This window comes from Arvicola amphibius, chromosome 1 (genome assembly GCF_903992535.2).
Source record: "Arvicola amphibius chromosome 1, mArvAmp1.2, whole genome shotgun sequence".
Taxonomy (NCBI): Eukaryota; Metazoa; Chordata; class Mammalia; order Rodentia; family Cricetidae; genus Arvicola; species Arvicola amphibius.
Genome location: NC_052047.1, coordinates 94,559,342 through 94,578,081, shown reverse-complemented (window position 1 = coordinate 94,578,081; position 18,740 = coordinate 94,559,342). Strand labels below are relative to the sequence as shown.

The window sequence follows — 18,740 nt, the reverse complement described above, 5'->3', positions numbered from 1 at the left end:
GAGCTTTACCACCATGGAACGTTACTCCCTGTCTGCGAAAGGGGAACTGTTGAACCTCTGCAGACTTATTATTTTGTGATGTTTGTTTGTTTGTTTATTGGTTGTTTCTTTTGTTTTTTGAGGACGGGGTTTCTCTGTGTAGCCCAGGCTGTCTGGGAACTCACCAGTTGGACCTGGCTGGCCTTGTGCTCAGAGGGACCCCCATGCCTCTGCCTCCCAGATGGGGTCTCATTAGCTCAGTCTGGCCTCAGACTTACTCTGTAGCCTTGAACTCCAGATCCTCCTGCCTCCACCTCCTGAATACCGGATTGACAGGTGTATGCTGTCATCTCCTGCCATGGATCCTGGGGCTTTCTACAAGCCAGGTCAGTGCTCCCCCTACAGAGTCCAGCCCTGCTCCTCCTGAGACATTTTTAACGTGCTATTTTATTCTATGTGTTTGAACATTTGCTCATTCGTATGTCTGTGAACCACGTGCGTGTCTGGTGCCCCATTTAGCTGGGAGTCCGATGCCCTGGAACTGAGTTATGGGTGATGGCTGTGAGCAACCGTGCAGGTGAGGTGCTGGAAACTGAACCCAGGTCCTCTGGGAGAGCAGCCGATTTTACACTTAACCCGAGCCATCTCTCCAGCTAGCCTTAGCCTGATTTTTACCTTTACTTTGGAGACGAGGTCCTCACTACGTAGCCCAGTCCAGCCTTAAATGCCTCATCCTCCTGCCTTTGCTACTGAACTTTGGGGTGACAAGCGTGTCCACCACAGCTAGTTCCATGGGTGCTGCGTGGACCTCGGAGCTTTGTGCGTGTTAGCGGAGCACTCTACCCAGTGGGCGCTGCTCTGTTACGTTAGTCCCTTCATGTCTTGCTCCTCAAGTGCCTGCTTGGGTGGCCTCCTCCCTTCTCATTGTCGCCCAACCCGAACCAGCACCAACCCCCCCTCAGCCGCTGCCCAGGGCGGCCTCGGTGCCCTACCGCGCACATCTGCCAGGCTACCTGGTGCAATATTTGAGCCGCCCAGCAGGTTTTTCCTCTCAGCCTGCTCCGGGGGCCCTGAGCTGTTCTGTCCCCACCTCGCCTGGGCTGGGCACTCGTAGGCTCACTCACTCGGGCTGGCGCGCCTCTGCCAGGCACAAGACGCGTGCACCCGATTCCAGAGCAAAGATGTCCAGCATCTTTGCCTACCAGAGCTCTGAGGTGGATTGGTGCGAGAGTAATTTCCAGCACTCGGAACTGGTGGCTGAGTTCTTCAATACGGTAAGGGCCTGGGCAGAGGGGCTCTGGCCAGGGTGGGATGGAAAGGCTTACCGAATGTTGGATTAAGCCACAGCTCCTCCGCAGGGAATCTTGTTTGAGCAGTTGGCTGTCTCAGCTTGTATCCATTCATTCATTCGTCATCATGTAGAACTGAGATCAATGGTAGGTTTTTAGACTCACTTCTGAGGGATGGTGCTGTGATGGTGGGTGCATTGGCAGCCTTTGGAACTCCCAGAGGAGGCTCTTTGAGTCAGTGAAGTTGAACCTAGGCAGACTTTCTGGAGGAAGCAAGGATGCCTGTCCTTTTATCTGCAATCATCCAGCCAAGGATGTTTAACGTGTCCCACTTTTCCCCGTCCATGATCCTATTTGAACCACTGCAATTTTTACCTTCCTGTACCTGCTGACACACAGCACTGGGCGTACTCAGCTCTCAGTCTTCATACGCAGCGACAGTGTTGGAGTAACTTGAAAGATGCAGGCAGGTAGAGGAGGCGACATGAGCTTGCTGTCACTGCCTGGAAGACAGCTGCTTAACCACAGCAAGCATCATCACTTCCCTTCTATGGAGACAGGTTCTGGAACATGCAGCCTGGGCTAGCTGCCACGCGTGTCCTCTGGCGTTTGGATCCAAACGCTGGGACTGGAAGCCCGCACCCACCACACCCAATGCTAGCTTTTACTCAAGCGCTTCTGTGTGTACATCGTACAGACCTTTCACCTCCACAATCTCATCTGATCCACACAGCCTTGTGGGGAGACGCGGAGAAGCCAACAGGGGAGTCTCATTGTGCAGCAGGTGCTCCAGGGGACCAAGATAGCTGGAAACTAGCTTCGTACCTAAAGCTAGACTTTGAGCTTCAGCTTGGCAGATACAAGACACACTTGTGTGTGTGCATGTGTGTGTGTGTGCATGTGTGTGTTTCTGTGTGCGTCTGTGTGTTTCCTTGTAACAAAATGCAGAAATGGCTGATAAGATGGCCTGGGGTAAAGACCAAGAACCTGAATTCAATCTCTGGGGCTGACATGATGGAAGGAGAGAATCAAAAGTTGTCATCTGACCTCTGCCCTGCCTGGAATCCCCCAGTGAGGGGCTGGGGTGTGGTCAGGGTGGGACCCCGCCTAGGATCCCCTAGTGAGGGGCTGGGGTGTGGTCAGGGTGGGACCCCGCCTAGGATCCCCAGTGAGGGGCTGGGGGCGTAGTCAGGGTGGAGCCCCGCCTAGAATCCCCCAGTGAGGGGCTGGGGGCGTGGCCAGGGTGGAGCCCCGCCTAGGATCCCCTAGTGAGGGGCTGGGGGCGTAGTCAGGGTGGAGCCCCGCCTAGAATCCCCAGTGAATGTCTTGTTTCTGTGTGTCCGTCCATGTTGTCAGTTACCACCTAGTTTTTAGACCAGTTGAAACTACCATTTGGGAGACGCTGGAGAGAACTGGTTCTATATTTACTCTTTCTGCTCTCCCAGATGCCCTTATGGCCTAGAATTCTCTAGTCATCTCAGTCCACTATGGTGGGGCCCCCAATAAAAGGTCCCTAGCGTGTACTGAGTCAAGTTTGGCTGGACCCCGGCCTCTCATCTCCAAATGTGCATCGTGCAGCCCCCTCACAGCAGCCCTAGTGGGCAGCAGCGCCCATCACACCTGGTCACCACACAGCCCAGGAGAGGGAGACCTCACACCCTCAGCCACTGGGACATTTCCACGCGCAGTCCGGTGTTTCACAAAATGAGAATGAAACCTCCCTCAGTATGAATCCATTTGGCTTTGGTTCTTTGGTTTTGTCTGGGGCTCACTCTGTAGCCCAGACAGCGAGCTGAAGATCCACATCTACCCCATCTGACCTCAGCCTCCCCAGTGCTATCAAAGGCGCCTGCCATCACACCTGACCTCATTTTTAATTTTTCCTAATACATCTTATTTATCCATGTATTTATTCTGTCTCTGCACGCTCGTCGGTGTGGAGGTTGGGGGACCAGAGAGACCTAACTGGTGAGGGTTTCTGGCTGTGCAAACTGGGTCTTTTTCCAGGGTTTATTTCAACTGCATCAAGGCGGAGAGCCCTGGGGGATATGTAAATGAGCCTGGATAAGATGGTAAGCAATAAAACTTTATTGGCAGAAGCAGGGTGTGGTGAAGTCCCATGCCTGCCAACCTCAGGAAGCTGAGAGGCAGGGAAGATTGCCAAGTGCTAGGCCACCATGGCCTGGGTGGTGACTTCCAGTCTAGCCTGGACTAATGGATGAGGCTGTCAAAAGGACAGGGTGGAAACTGAAGGAAAGGGAAGGAAGGAAAGAAAACCAGTCACAGTGCACCTATCAGAAACTGAGGCAGGGGATTATCCTCAAGAGCACCTCAGCTACGTGGTGAGTTGAAGGCCAGCCTGGGCTACAGAAGACCCTGTCAAAAAAGAGAAATATAAGTTTGTTTGTTTCTTTGTTTTGGAGACATAGTTTCTCATTATGGCCCTGACTATCCTGGAACTCACTCTGTAGACCAGGATGGCCTCAAACTCACAGTGACCCGCCAGCCTCTACCTCCCAAGTGCTGGGATTAAAGGCATGCACCACCACCACCCAGATACAAGTTTATTCTTAGTGTATGTGGGATATCCCCTTCCTTTTGCTCCATGTTGGCAGCTGGCCAGCTCCAGGGTACACAGACTATAGGAACCACGGTCCAGCCTTGGCTAGTCAGTGCTCCATGACAATTAGTTTTTAGCATGAGAAACCATCTCAGCAGACAGGATTTATAAACTTAGAAAGCATTTCAGGCCATTGAGTCACACAGCCTATACACATAGATGGGAACAGGCGATGGAAGTTGCGACCATGTGAATGCACGTCTGCAGCTGGCGTGCATCTGAGGTGTCAATCCAGCACTGGGCAAGCAGGAACCCTGCCTCCAACAGGACGGAGAGCCACTGAGGAACGACACCCGAGGTTGTCCTTGTCTTAGGATTTCTATTGCCATGAAGAGATGCCGTGACCACGGCAACTCTTATAAAGGAAAGTATCTAATTGGGGCTGGCTTACAGTTTCAGAGGTTTAGTCCATTGTTGTCCTGGGAAGAGTGGGGCAACATGCAGGTAGACACGGTGCTGGAAAAGGAGCTGAGAGTTCTATATCGTGATCAGTGGGCAGCAGGAGACTGAGCTATACTAGGCCTAACTTTAGCCTTTGAGACCTCCATAAGGCCACACCTCTTAATAGTGCTACTCCTTATGGGGCTATGGATTCCAATTCCATTCAAACCACCACTGATCTACACACACGGACAAAATAAAACAAGCAGATCACCAGCAGGCTACCCGTGAAAAAGCTGAGCATATCTACAATGATTTCGTGAGCCACAGCCCACAGTAGGAGAAGGTGGCTTTGAGAATGAATCACCTGCACTTGTCACATGGTCTGACTCATAGCCCAGGCTAGCCTCTAACTCAAGATCCTTCTGCCTCAGTTTCCCAGCTGCTGGAATAACAGGCAATGCCACTGAACTGGTCTCTTTCTCTCTCCTTTTTTTTCATTTTTCTTTTTTTTTCTGCGGGGGGCGGGGGAGTAGTGTTCCTGACAGGGTTTCTCTGAGTAGCTCTGGCTATCTTGGAACTCACTTTGTAGACCAGGCTGGCCTTGAACTCACAGAGATCTGCCTGCCTCTGCCTCTCAAGTATTGGGATTAAAGGCGTGCACCACCACTGCTCAGCTTTCTTGTCTATTCTTAATAATTTTTTTTAGACAAGGTCTCTCTACATAGCACTGGCTGTCCCGAAACATACTATGTAGATCATGCTGCCCTGAAACTCACCAAGAACTGCCTGCCTCTCCATCCAGAGTGCCAGAATTAAAGGAGCACACCACCATTCCCACTAAATAAACTTTTAAATTACACATTGCAAAGACTTATTTTGGCCAGGAATGGTAACCAAGTTTTTAATTCCAGCGCTCCAGAAACAGGCAGGATATCTGTGAGTTCAAGGCCAGCCTGGTCTACATGGCAAGTTCTAGAACAGCCAAGGCTATATTAAGAGACCCTGTCTCAAAGTAACCAAAAACTTCTTTAAAATTTTAAATAATGCATACGTGTGTGTGTGGGGGGGGTACGTGCATGTGAGTGTGGGTGCCCTCAGAAGTGTGTGTGTGTGTGGACAAGCAGAAGCTGGGCGTGTGGCCGAGGTTCCAGGCACCTGACTGCTAACTGAGGAAGGGGGTAATAAAAATGGAAATGGCGGCACCAGGAAATCAGGAGGGAGTGAAAATGGTCTGAGACCACAGTGCCCAGGAGAAGGGCAACCTGGCTGGTGGTGTGGAAGAAGTTAGAGACCAGGTTGTATGAACTAGGAACTAGGGCCAAGCCAGAAGCAAGGAGCCGTGGACCCCCCCTTGAGGGGTGGGCGTCACAGCATGACATTGGCTGGGGCACCTGGATGATGCATGTCCGTGGGCTGAAAGAGCCAAGTGGGACCTGTGGGAAGGCCCAGAAGAGCTGGCTGCAGTGGGGTGGAGGGTGATCTACACTTTGCCCTGTTTGCCCGCTGGCTTTGGGTTCGCCGAATGCTTAGGGGAGTTTCAAGGCTCCCAGGCTCCCAGGCTTCCAGGGACTGTATTTATTTACTTATCTGCACATGTGTGTTTGTTTGTCTATGTGTCTGTGTATCTGTGTGGGTGTGGGCTATATGTGTTCAGGAGCCTTGAGGAAAAGGCACTGGCTGACTCGTGCTGGACTTACAGGCGCTTGTAAGCTATCTGATGTGGGAGCTGGGAACTGAACTTGGGTCCTACAAGCACAGCAAGTGCTCTGAATTGCTGAGGTGTCCTCTCTCCAGCCCTAAGGGGGCTGGGAAGAAACATGGGAATCAAACAGCTCAAGCACATACAAGGAGGTAGGAGCAAGCAGGAGCTGGGGGCCAGGGCAGAGCGCTGGAAGGGCCATGGACTGCCATCCACCATACCCTGCCCGTGTCGTCCTCAGAGCCAACTCACTGTCGGTTACTTCTGCTCGTCCTTGAATGCTGTGTACCAAGGCTGGGAGTCTAGCCCTCTCTGGTCTACTATCTACAGCCTCTGCTTCCCTGCTTCTCCACTGGTAGAGTAAGGACGGCTAAATACAGGTTAGTTCAGACAAAGAGACAGACAGATATGGAAATGGGCACACCCACAGTATTCCCTGGCAGATAAGAGGCCAGGATTACATAATTACTAGTGAAGGGTGTGTGCCCCAATCCATAGAGATAGACTTCTCTGAAGAGAGAGAGAGAGAGAGAGAGAGAGAGAGAGAGAGAGAGAGAGAGAGAGAGAGAGAGAGAGAGAGCCAGAAGTCAATGTCAGGGGAGGTCCACCTTGCTATTTATTTATTTAGGTTTATTATATTAGAGACAGGGTCTCATTATGTAATTCTAGCTGTCTTGGAACTCACTATGTAGACCATGCTGGCTTTGAACTCATAGGAATCTGCTTGCCACTACCTCCCCAGTGCTGGGACTAATGGTGTGTGCCACTGAACCTGGGTCCTCTGGGAGAATGGCCAGTGCTCTAACCCCTTAGCCATCTCCCCAGCCCCTACCTGGCAGGGTGATGGCGTCCACCTTTAACCCCAGCACTCAGGAGGCAGAAGCAGGTGGATCTTTGAGTTTGAGGCCAGTCTGGTCTACAGAGTTTGCAGGACAGCCAGGGCTATACAGAAAAATCCTGTCTCAAAAAAGAAAACCAAACCAAATTAAAAAAAAAAAAAACAAATGAAAAGAAGAGGAAAAAAAACAAAGAAAGAAAAGAGTTTGAACTCACAAGGCATGTACTTGCTGACCGAGCCATCTCCCCAGCCTCCCTAGTTCTCTGTGGCCTCTGCCCTGCTGGGCTCTTGGGGTGGATGGAGACATCCAGGCAGATGGGACAATAGTCTCTTCATTTCCTTCTTCACCAGCCAAGGAAGGAAGAAGCCGCCAGCGTCTTCTGGGCTCTGGGACATAGAGGGGACCAAAACAGATAGAAAACCTTGCCCAGGTGGATGTGGTGTTTTGGAAGGGGAGACAGACATTGCTGCTGTCAAGGGGCTCAAGAAGTCAGGCCAGGATCCTGGATGGGAGAGTTGAACTTTCTCATTCTCTGTCGATGACTGAACAAATGAACTGTTGTTTTGAGATAGGCCTTGTGTAGCGGAGGCCAGCCTCTGACTGTGTCCGCAGGGATGACCTTGAACTTCTGATCCTCATTCCTGTATCACAGCCAGGCTAACACCACTGGATCTAACCAGGCAGTGTTGGTGAAAGTCTTTAGTCCCGGCACTCAGAGGCAAAGGCAGGAAGATCTCTGTGAGTTTTAAGACAATCAGGGCTACACAGAGAGACTCTGTCTCAACAGAACAAAACACAGGGAAGTACAGACAGGAGCGAACAAGCCTCTATAGCTTGTGGTGTGTTGAAGCATTGGATAAAACTTGAGACTCTGCAGCGAGAGGGCTTGGCAGGAAAGGGGCTTGCAGCTAAGCATGATGACTTAAGTTTGGTCCTTGGGACCCATGTGGTAAAAGGAAAGGGCTCCCATAGTTTGCTCACTGACTCCACAGGTATGTCATGCAACCTCTTACCCCAATAAGAAATAAATGAAAAAATAATTCGAAGCTATTTCCACAGCAAACATGATTGTAATTACCACTGACATTTATTAATCCTATTTAATGCAATGTTTAACTGTAACCCTCATAAAACGCCTTTGAAGTAGCTACTCTTTCCCACCCTTTGTTTTGCTACGTCCCCTGGGCTGGTTTAGAACTGATTATCCTCCAGATTCAGGTGCTGAGTCCTGAGATAAGAGACTCTTTCCACATTCTAACAAGAGGGAAATAAAGGCTCAGAGAGACTTAGTTACTTTCCCAGGGTCACACAGCAGAACACTGCACAGGAGCCTGGTTGAAAGCCCTTCTTGCTTAACTGGGCGGGGAGGTTGCCTGATTACCACCACGTGGACGGTAATTCCTACAGGTGAGTCTTGTCCTGAAGCAGGCGCTGCCTCCAGGTACTCCGTCCCAACCCACAACCCAGGCAGGCAGTGAATGGCAGAGAGCAATCCTAGAACAGGGGGTAGAGGACAGGTGAGTTTGTGAGAGCCAGAACGTAGGACAAGGATGTCAAAGTGATTCCTGGAGACAGTCCCTGATTCGGGACACCCAACAGGTTTTCCCTACCGCCTCTCCCTGCCTCCTCCAGAGGCACAAGAAGTAGGGTTGGTTACAGTGATTGTTTATTGGCTTACAGTACTGGGTATGAAACCTATGACCTCTTCAAAGCCAGGGGCTCTAGCCTGAACAACACACCTGTTTCCTCACTGGGGATTCTAGGTGGGGCTCCACCCTGACCACGCCCCCAGTCCCTCACAGGGGGATTCTAGGCGGGGCTCCACCTCTGACCACGCCCCCAGCCTCTCACTGGGTGAGTCTAGGCAGAGCTCCACCCCTGATCACTCCCCCAGCCCTCATTGGATTCTAGGTGGGTACTCCACCGTGCCTGGGCTGGTGGTCCTGTATTCTATAAGAAAACAGGCTGAACAAGCCAGGGTGAGCAAGCTAGTAAGCAGCACCCTTCATGGCCTTTGCGTCAGCTCCTGCCGCTGGGTTCCTGTCTAGAAGTCCTGCCCCAGCGTCTGTTCATGATGGTCTGTGACGATGATGTAAGGGGTCTACCCTCCAGGCTGCGTCTCTCATGGCATAGCTCATCACAGCAGAGAAAGCACCGGCCTGGCATCCTGGCTGCGTCACAGGGATCTGCCGGCTTCTGCTGCTCAGGCTGGGGCTAAAGTCATGCTCTACCTCACCCAGTCTTATTTATTTTTTTTTAATTTTTACTTAAAAGAAATTTTAAATTTAAATGTATTTTGATCATAATCTTCCCCTCCTCTAAATTCTTCCAGATCCTCTCCTCCTTCCTACTCATCCACCTTTAAGTTCTTTCTCAAAAAACAATTAAAACAAAAACAGCAACAAAAACACCAGAGGTGGGCTGGAGAGATGGCTCAGAGGTTAAGATCACTGACTTCTCTTCCAAAGGTCCTGGGTTCATTTCCCAGCAACCACATGGTGGCTCACAACCATCTGTAATGAGATCTGGCGCCCTCTTCTGGCCTGCAGGTGTACATGCAGGCAGAATACTGTATACATAATAAATAATAAAACATTAAAAAAAAACCCACCAGAGGTGGTGGTGTATGCCTTTAATCCCAGGAGGCAGGTCTCTGAGTTCAAGGCCAGCAAGGTCTACAGAGTTCCAAGACAGCCAAGGCTACACAGAGAAACTTTGTCTTGAAAAAACAAAACAATCAAACAAATAAAAAGATAAAACAAAAACTGTCACAAGAAGTTGGACATGACAAACCAACAGAAGGAAAAGAACCCAAGAGCAGGCACAAGAATCAGAGAGCTACGTGTTCACACACTCAGGAGTCAGAGACCCATGTGTTCACACACTCAGGAGTCTTGTATAAACACTAAGCTAACAGCATGTAACATGTATGCAGGGTCCTGTGCTTGTTGCTGCAGTCTCTGTGAGTTCATGTAAACCTCGCTTAGCTCTCCTGGTGTCCTCCATCACCTCTGGCTCCTCCTCTTCCGTGCCGTTCCTGAGGGGAAGGGATTTGATGGAGACATCACATTTAGAGCTGTGTGTTCCAAGCTCTCTCTCTCTCTGCATGATGTCTCAGCCTTGGCTTTTGGTAGCAGATGTCAATTTTCTGGTGTAATGTGTTCCACGTAACACTTTCATACATGTACAGCATGTTCTGGCCAAAGCCCTTTATCCTCGCTTGCCCTCCCCCCACTCTTGTGGGTCCCCTTCCTCTTCCCAACCAGTCCCCTTCATCTTCAGATCTTATCTTGTGACCCACCTGTTTGCATGAGCATGGGTGTATTTTTTTAAAAAAATTACACCTACTTGTGCATGTGTGTGCACGTGCATATGCCACAGTGTACATGTGACTGGCAGAGGGCAGTTTATGGGTGTCACTTCACTCATTCTACCATGTGGGCTCCAGGGATCAAACTCAGGTCATCAGCAAGCAAGGTTTGGCAGCAAGCACCTTGAGCCATCACACTGGTCTGAGGTCTGTATCACAGATCACGTGTAGACACTGGAGAATATATATCTTCGTGAATGTGTGTGTGCACTCGTGTGTGCGGATGTGGCACACACAGGCCATGGCACGTGTGTGCAGGTCAGGGGACAGCCCTGGGTGTCAGTCCTTGCTGTCCACCTCCCTTAGAGGTGCCTCTCTTGGTTGTTTGTCTCTGAGCTGAGCACACCGGGCTGGCGGGCTTCTAGTGCTTCTCCAGTCTCCGTCTCTTGCCACTCAGTAAGAGACCAGGATTCCAGCTGCACACTAGGTTTGCATGGGTTCTGAGGATTTGAACCCAGGTCCGCATGCATGGCACTTCACCCACTAAACTGTCTCTGGGGCTGCCTTTCATCTTGGTCTCTTCTGTTGGCTTCCAGAGTAGCTGGGCTCACAGGCAGTTCCAGAGCCACCAAGTGTTCTTTTATGTTTATTTTATTTTTATTTTATGTGCTTTGGTGTTTTGCCTGCATGTGTGTCTGTGTGATGGTGTTGGATCCCTTGGAACTGGAGTTACAGACAGTTGTGAGCTGCCCTATGGGGGTCATGAATTGAACCTGGGTCCTCTGGGAGAGCAGCCAGTGCTCTTAACTGCTAACTGGCAGTGGCTCTTAACTAGATGGAAACTGTAGCCACGGAGGCCAGTAAGTCCTGGAGCCTTTGAGTCAGCAACGCGAAGGGGGACTGTGCTTATTTCACGGATCAGATGTGGGTGCTGGGGAACCAGTTACCATTCTAGAGCCTCATGATTAGTCAGCAAGGTAGCAGGGATTAAAGCCCATGCCACTTAGACCCTAAGTGTGGGGATCAGAGGAAGCCCCGAGTGACTGTGTGTGATTGCCATGACTACAGCTGTGTCAAGGACCCCCAATGCCTCACACCCAAGGAAGCGGCAAAGCCTTCTGTGGTGAGACTCAGGGAACCGGAGGTGCCAGCTGCTGGTCAAGTGTGGATGCTGTGTGAAAAAAACAAGCGATCTCGACTCCCTCCTCAGAGATCGCCACAGCCTGAGATGGTCCCCTTACAGAGAGCTCCCTGGGAACCAGGTGAACCACATCTCAGCTGTGTGCCACAGCCCTGCCTCCTCCACTCAGACAAGTAAAAAAACGTGTGGAGTATCTTGGCTGTTGCTGGTACATCTCCATCAGAGGGCATGACCCATCTGGCCCCAACTTTTCTCTAAGTGTCTTGTGTCTATGTCTTTTCTTGATTCCCTCATGGCCCCTGTCAAGTCTCCAGGAATAGTCTGTGCAGGACTCGGCACCAAAACCACCAGGGGCTGCCGAGACGGCTCAAGGGATAGACATACTCTTCAAGCAGATGGGCCTGAATTCAAATCTCCAGCACCTGGGCATAGCTGAGCAGGCATAAAGCCCAAATTGCTTGGTTCAGCCAGGCGTGGTGGCAACACGTGCTATAATGGCATTCGTGAGATGGAGGCAGAAGGATCAAGAGTTCATGGTCATTCTGGGCTGTCTCATAGCACTAATGAAAACACTGCTTTGTTCCTTCTTTATTTATTTACATGTGTGCACACATTCCCATGTGTCACAGCATGAAATATGGAGGCCAGAGGATTGCTTTCATGAGTCAGTTTTCTTCCACCATGTGGGGTCCTGGGGATGGGATTAGGTGGACAGCCTTAGTGGCAAACATAAGCAGCTTCTACCGTTTCTACCTTTCTCCATTCTTACTCACACGGCAGGGCACATCTGTAACATCTGCCCTCAGGAGGCTGAGTTGGGATGCAGAATGAAAAGGAAAGAGAGAGGAAATGGGAGAGAAGAGGAAAAGAGAGAAGTGGAGGGGAGGGACAGGAAGTGGAGAGAGAGCAAGCAACTCCTGTACCTTTAGAAACACAAACAGGAAGCAACAGTTATGCCTGCATCTCATTGGTCAAAACCTAGTCACATGGCTGTGTGTAGCTGCAAGGGAGCCAGACAATAGAAGAAAGCAGAGACTCAGATCAGCGTGGCATAGGTGTTGTTAATGTCTAGGATTTACCTTTTACAGGACTAAGCCACAGCCCATCACCATTTAGCCAAGAGGGAAGAAGAGAGGATGGCGGTGGGAAACTCATGTGGTTACCTATCGTGTTGCTGTGAGAAAATACTTGGCAAAAGCAATTTAAGGAGTTTATTTTGGCTCTCAGGCTTTGTGGTAGGGAATGCATGCATGCTGGCAGGGCTGGCAGGTGACAATCTGTGGGAGTCAGTTCTCCCTTCACTGTGTGGGCTCCAGGAATCAGGAAGATGCTCTGGGAAGTTGACATTTGAGTGATGGACAAACCCAGGTTTGTTCCTGGACAGCCCGGATGATGGAACCGCCATGGGGGAGCTCTAGGTGGGCGGGAGTCCCTGCTCTGTTCTCGTCTAACCAGCCTGCTTCTTGCTTCTCCTGCAGTTCAGCAATGTGTTCTTTCTCATCTTTGGACCTGTCATAATGTTCCTCATGCATCCTTACGCCCAGAAACGGACCTGGGCCATCTATGGTGTCTCGGTCCTCTTCATGGTCATAGGTATGTGCTGGTGAGTGAAGCTGTGGAAGCATTCTGGAAACAGCGCCCCCTCTTGACAGCCTCTGCTTGCTTCCGCCTCCCCATAGGTTTGTTCTCCATGTATTTCCACATGACACTCAGCTTTTTGGGGCAGCTGCTGGATGAGATTTCCATCCTGTGGTTGCTGGCCAGTGGCTACAGCGTGTGGATGCCCCGTTGCTACTTCCCGAAGTTCATCAAAGGAAACAGGTAGTGCAGGAGCACCCTCTCTGGACCCCATGTGACTGTCTCCCATCCCAGATCCTCCACTCAAGACCATTCAAGAGAGCTTCACGTTCCTTCTCAACACTAGGCCACCTGAGAATTCTCCAAAGATCTTTCATGACTTTCCTGGGCTTCCACATACCTGTCCCATTACCGCCAGAAAGGCAGGAAGTTTTTTCTAGTTTTAAGTCACCTGTGGGAAGGGGAATCCTAGAAACCATGCCAAGGGTCCTCTACACTCAAAGAACCCTCGTAATCCTTACACTGACACCTGTTCCCCATCTTCTGGACTCTCCAAGCTTCCCTGAACCCCTCATCTGACATTTCCAGGCCCCTTGAGTCCTCTGGCTCCTTCATCCTCCCAGCTCACTCCAGGCTCTCTTTAGTTCTGTTTTGGTACCTCTGGGTTCTCTTGAATCTTGTCCTTCCTGAGCAGACCTGAGGGAACCCGGAGGTTCCTCCTGAGCCCAGCTGAACTCCTCAGAGTTCTTGATTTGTAGAATGAATCCATTTTGGCTGCCCAAGGTGACCTTGCTGAATCCTACAGCACCTCTGGGACACCTGCCCATCCCTTCCCTCCCTCAGGTACTACTTCAGCTGCCTTGTAATTACGACCACTATAATCAGCACCTTCTTGACGTTTGTGAAACCCACGATCAATGCATATGCGCTCAACAGCATCGCCATACACATTCTCTACATAGTGCACAAGGAGTACAAGAAGTAAGTGCCAGGGGCTGGAGGCGTGGTCAGGGTGGAGCCCCGCCTAGAATCCCCCAATGAGGGGCTGGGGCGTGGTCAGAGGTGGAGCCCCCACATAGAATCCCCCTGTGAAGGGCTGGGGGCATGGTCATAGTGGAGCCCCGCCTAGAATCCACACTGAGGGGTTGGGGCGTGGCCAGGGTGGAGCCCCAGCCTAGAATCTCTCAGTGAGTGGCTGGGTGCTCAAGTGTAAAATCCCTGCTTAATATATAGTAGTATATGGGTTCTATTCCCAGCACCATTTTTTAAAAAAGGAATTATTAATTTTTTTAGAATGCACGTAGTGGTTGTAGCTACCTAGGAGAAGGGTTTCGGTTCTTCCTTGGAGTTCTTTACTGTTCTCCAGCATTCTGTGCTCTTAGAGGTTATTGACTCCAGTCTCCTGCAGGGGGCGCCCATTCCCCATGATGACCCATTAACAGGACGGGTTCAGAGCAGTCAGTCTGTCTGCCTGAAACATTGTCTACCTAAAAACAGGCTTTATAGTCATTCATTCGTCTTATTTATGTACATCAGTGATGCGTGGAGGTCAGAGGTCAATGAGTGGGTCCTGCTCATCAGACTGGGGTTGTCAGATTAGCGGCAAGCTACTTCGCCTGTGAGCCATCTCAGCCGCCCAGAGAGTGTCTTTTTTAAATTTAGCTTTGGGGTTTCACGGACTCAGTGCACCTGGACTGGTTGTGAAGCAGAGAAGGACCTTGACCTTCCTGGCCATACGGGTGTGTGCCATCACATCAGGCTCACAGCTCATCCCCCTTTCCTTAAGACACATGTTCTTTTGGTTCTTTGTTTTGATACAGGGCCTCACTGTGTCTCCCTGGCTGCCCTGGAACTCTCTATGTAGACCAGACTTGCCTTGAACTCACAGAAATCATCCTGCCTCTGACTGCCCTTGTATTAAAGCAGAATTTAACTTTTTTGATAATTATAGTTCCCCTCTCCTACCCCAAGTGCTGGAGATTGAACCTAGAACCTCTTTTTTTTGAGACAGAGTTTCTCTGTGGTTTTGGAGCCTGTCCTGGAACTCGCTCTGTAGACCAGGCTGGCCTCGAACTCACAGAGATCCGCCTGCCTCTGCCTCCTGAGTGCTAGGATCAAAGGCGTGCACCACCATCCCTGGCAAACCTAGAACCTCTTACACAGTAGCCAAGTTCTCTACCATTGAGATAGAGCCATGATAATTATGTTTTGTATTTGTAACTCATGCTGGGTCTTAGCAATTCAGGGCTACTCAATAGGACCAACTGAGAAACATTTCAAAAAGAGAGGACAGAGTGAAGGAAACCCTGAGAGTGGGGTTGGATCCTTGTGGCCATAAGGGTGGCATCTCTGGGTATCGGGAGACTCGAGGCAAAGGTACTGAGGGACCGGGCAAGATGAGCAGGAGAAGTGCAGGATCCCGGGGCAGGAGGGTCATGAGTTCCAGGCCAGCCTGGGCTACATGGTGAGCTCGAGGGCAGCTTAAGATAGATCATGAGACCCAGCCTCACAATGAAAATGTAAACTGAATTTAACTAAACTAACTTGAATTGGTAATAGGTAATCCTCAGGACAGCACCACCTTGGCAGAGATTCTGGCCTCCAGCTGCTGGGACAGCTGGATTGAGAAGCCATAAGGAGGTGGCTAGGGAGAGTGTCCTTTTACAGGGCCCTGATCCAATCCTTCCAGTTCCTGCTGGGACTCCACATTGGCCAAGCCAACTAGAAATCATTGGGCAATCCCGGCAGAGGTCACTGGTCTACCATACTGGAAACTATAGTCCAACCAACTGGAAACCATTGGTAAAACCAACAGTGAACCATATGGGTCAAGCCAACAGGGAACCCTAAGTCAAGTCAACAGGGAACCCTAAATCAAGTCAACAGTGAACCATAGGTCAAGCCAGAAGTAATCCATAGGTTAAGCCAACCTCATAAAACAGGTCTAAGTGACTGTGTACCATAGGTTGAGCCAACTAAAATCCATAGGCCAAACCATCCAGAACTTCTAAGTGAAATTCCTATAAAGCATAGGTCACACACTGTAAACTACAGGTCAACCCAATTAGAAGCCATTGATCATGCCCAGAGACCACAGAGCAGCACATGTGAAAACTGTTAGTCAAGCCAGCTGGAAGTCATTGACCAAAGTGATTTAGACGTCATTAGTCAAGCCAATCAGAAGCCACTAGTCAAAAAGAATCCAGTGAATGGTTTCTTCATCACAAGGTGAGCAGACAGAGCCCGTGTGTCTATTGATAAAGAACGATTTCCTCATTCATCTCCAGAACATTCTTTTCCTGGGGACTGGGATTTGACTCTGCTGACCAGGAACCCAGATTCAGTGGTCTCAAGACATGGCCACCAGAAAATGCATTGCCATATGTCACACACACACACACACACACACACACACACACACACACACACCACACACACCTTAGTGAGTCTTAGCTGTTAGCATACAGTAGGCACCATTGTTAGCTTTCTGATGCTATTGTAACACAGCTAAAACAGCAAGAAGAGTTAAGATTAGTCCCACATGACTCCACAGGAGGGAGACCTAGATAGTCTCAGGTACCGTGGAGGCTGAACAAGAGGATTAGGTTAGCCTAGGGGTTTGAAGCAAGGTTGGAACATATAGGCAGATATGGTGTGTGTGTGTGTGTGTGTGTGAGAGAGAGAGAGAGAGAGAGAGAGAGAGAGAGAGACAGAGAGAGAGAGAGAGAGAGAGAGAGAGAGGCAGACAGACAGAAGCAGAGGGAAACACACAAAGAGAGGCAGAGAGATGGAGAGAAAGAAAAGAAAAAGACAGGGACCACAAGAATTATTCCAGTATTTTTAATTTTCTTTTTTCTTTCTCAGACAGGCCTTCACTATGTAGCCCAGGTTGGCCTTCAAAATCTCAGTCAGCCTCCTGGCTCAGGTTCTGGGATGACAAGTGTGTCTTTCTGTGCCTGGTTTGGACTAATCATTTTTTGTCTAAACAGACAAAAAAAAACCCAGTTTTGTGTTTGCTGTTTGGGTTGACAGTTTTAAGAGGTTTGGGGACTGATTGGTTGACCCTATTGACTGGGTTTCCCACAACTCCCTTCGAGAACACATTGTAAGTGACCTAAAGACCTCATCTAGGCTCCCATTCTGAAAGATTCCATCCCCTCCCTACAGAGTGGAGGTGAAGAAAGATATTTTAATACAAGGGACTTTGTGGGACACCTCAGAGCCAACCTACAGCAAACCAGGTCCCTAGAAAACACTTCTGCTCCTTTCCTTGCCCAACCTATGAGATGCATCTCTTGGATAGAAGAATTTCCCATCAGTCACTTAGGACACTGTGTTAATGGAAATGTACTCACCAAACCTCTCCTCCATCTGACACCCACCCACTCACCCACCCACCTATCCATTCACATGCCCACCCACCCATCCATCTATTCATCTACCTGCCCATCCATCCATCCATCCATCCATCCACCCACCCATCCATCCATCCACCCATCCATCCATCCATCCATCCATCCATCCATCCATCCACCAACTCATCCATCCATCCATCCATCCATCCATCCATCCATCCATCCACCTGTTCATCCATCCGTCCACCCAACCACACACCTATACATCCATCTTTCTGTCTGTCCATCCATCCACCCACGCACCCTTGACTCAGCCACTGTTTTTGTCCCCAGGACCAGCAATGGGGACCTTCGGCATCTGATTGAGATATCTGTGATCTTATGGGCGGCCGCTCTGACCAGCTGGATAAGCGACCGTGTGCTTTGCAGTTTCTGGCAGCGGATCCACTTCTCCTACCTGCATAGCATTTGGTAAAGCACCCATTTTGGATCTGAAGACCCCCCCCCCCAAGTCAGAGATAAGATGCCAGAGTTTAGATCAGAGGTCTGGGCTGTAGGAGGGGAAGAGGAACAAGACCCAGAGACTGGGCTGTGGCGGTGGTGGCGAGAGGTTACACCTAGCAGTCTGGAACCATAGCTACCACTCAGTATCCACAAGAATCCGAGAAGACTGGGCTGGGCCATCTCTTCATTTCTTACCACCCTTCCCTTACCCATAGGCATATCCTCATAAGCATCACCTTCCCTTACGGTATCGTGACCATGGCCCTTTTGGACGCAGAGTACGAGATGCCAGGTCAAACCCTCAAAGTCCACTACTGGCCTCGGGATAGTTGGTTCATTGGGCTACCCTATGTGGAGATTCAGGACAATGACAAAAACTGCTGAGCCTTGGTGGATTCTCCACTCTCCGACCAGCCACTCAGATGTCTGCGCTCTGAGGACAGAGGACCAGGACTTCAGTTAGGACGCTTGTGGTCGCTTCTCCTTTCCCTCATCCACACTCCTTGTTCTGCTGTGGCCACAAGATGGGCCTTCTTGTGGCTCAGAGAGCTAATTTGGTGACTGAGGGACGGGGGCTGCCTGGTGTGCTGCATGACTGGCCTGTGTCCTCCTTCAGCCTTTGGAACCGCAGCTTCTCCACAGCCATTGATGCGGGGATGGGTGGGTAGGGTATGTGGCTGATACAGCACCTGCTTGAAGCACGATGCTTGTTCTCTGGCATCTCACGCATCCGGAACTATTTATGAGTGTTATAGATTCAATGTGGGCATGTCCGTGTTCTGGGAAGGTGGGGAGTATCCTCGAAAACATTCTAGGCTCCACCCCTAGGTGCAGGGATGTGTACTCTTTGAACCTTTCCCACCCAGGCCATGGTGGCACACGAGAGCCACGGGAGAGAACAGAGGGTCAACCTGAGTGACATCACAGAGCGGGATGTGTGAGAGGGAAGCATGGTGGCCATTCTAGGCACTTAAAGGAAGGCTACTGAGCACAGGTGGTTTCCACGGTGACTAAGAGTACAGAGATAGATATACCTACATCT

General features: G+C 50.3%; 1 protein-coding gene across 1 annotated transcript; it reads left to right on the top strand.

Moving 5' to 3' along the window:
• Positions 1–1,145: 1,145 nt before the first annotated feature.
• Acer1 (alkaline ceramidase 1) lies at positions 1,146–18,082 on the top strand. Its single transcript, XM_038317749.1, has 6 exons — positions 1,146–1,253; positions 12,740–12,854; positions 12,941–13,082; positions 13,683–13,820; positions 17,528–17,665; positions 17,914–18,082. The coding sequence occupies exons 1-6, from the start codon at positions 1,161–1,163 to the stop codon at positions 18,080–18,082; spliced, it is 795 nt and encodes a 264-aa protein (XP_038173677.1). The 5' UTR covers positions 1,146–1,160.
• The last annotated feature ends 658 nt before the right edge of the window (positions 18,083–18,740 follow it).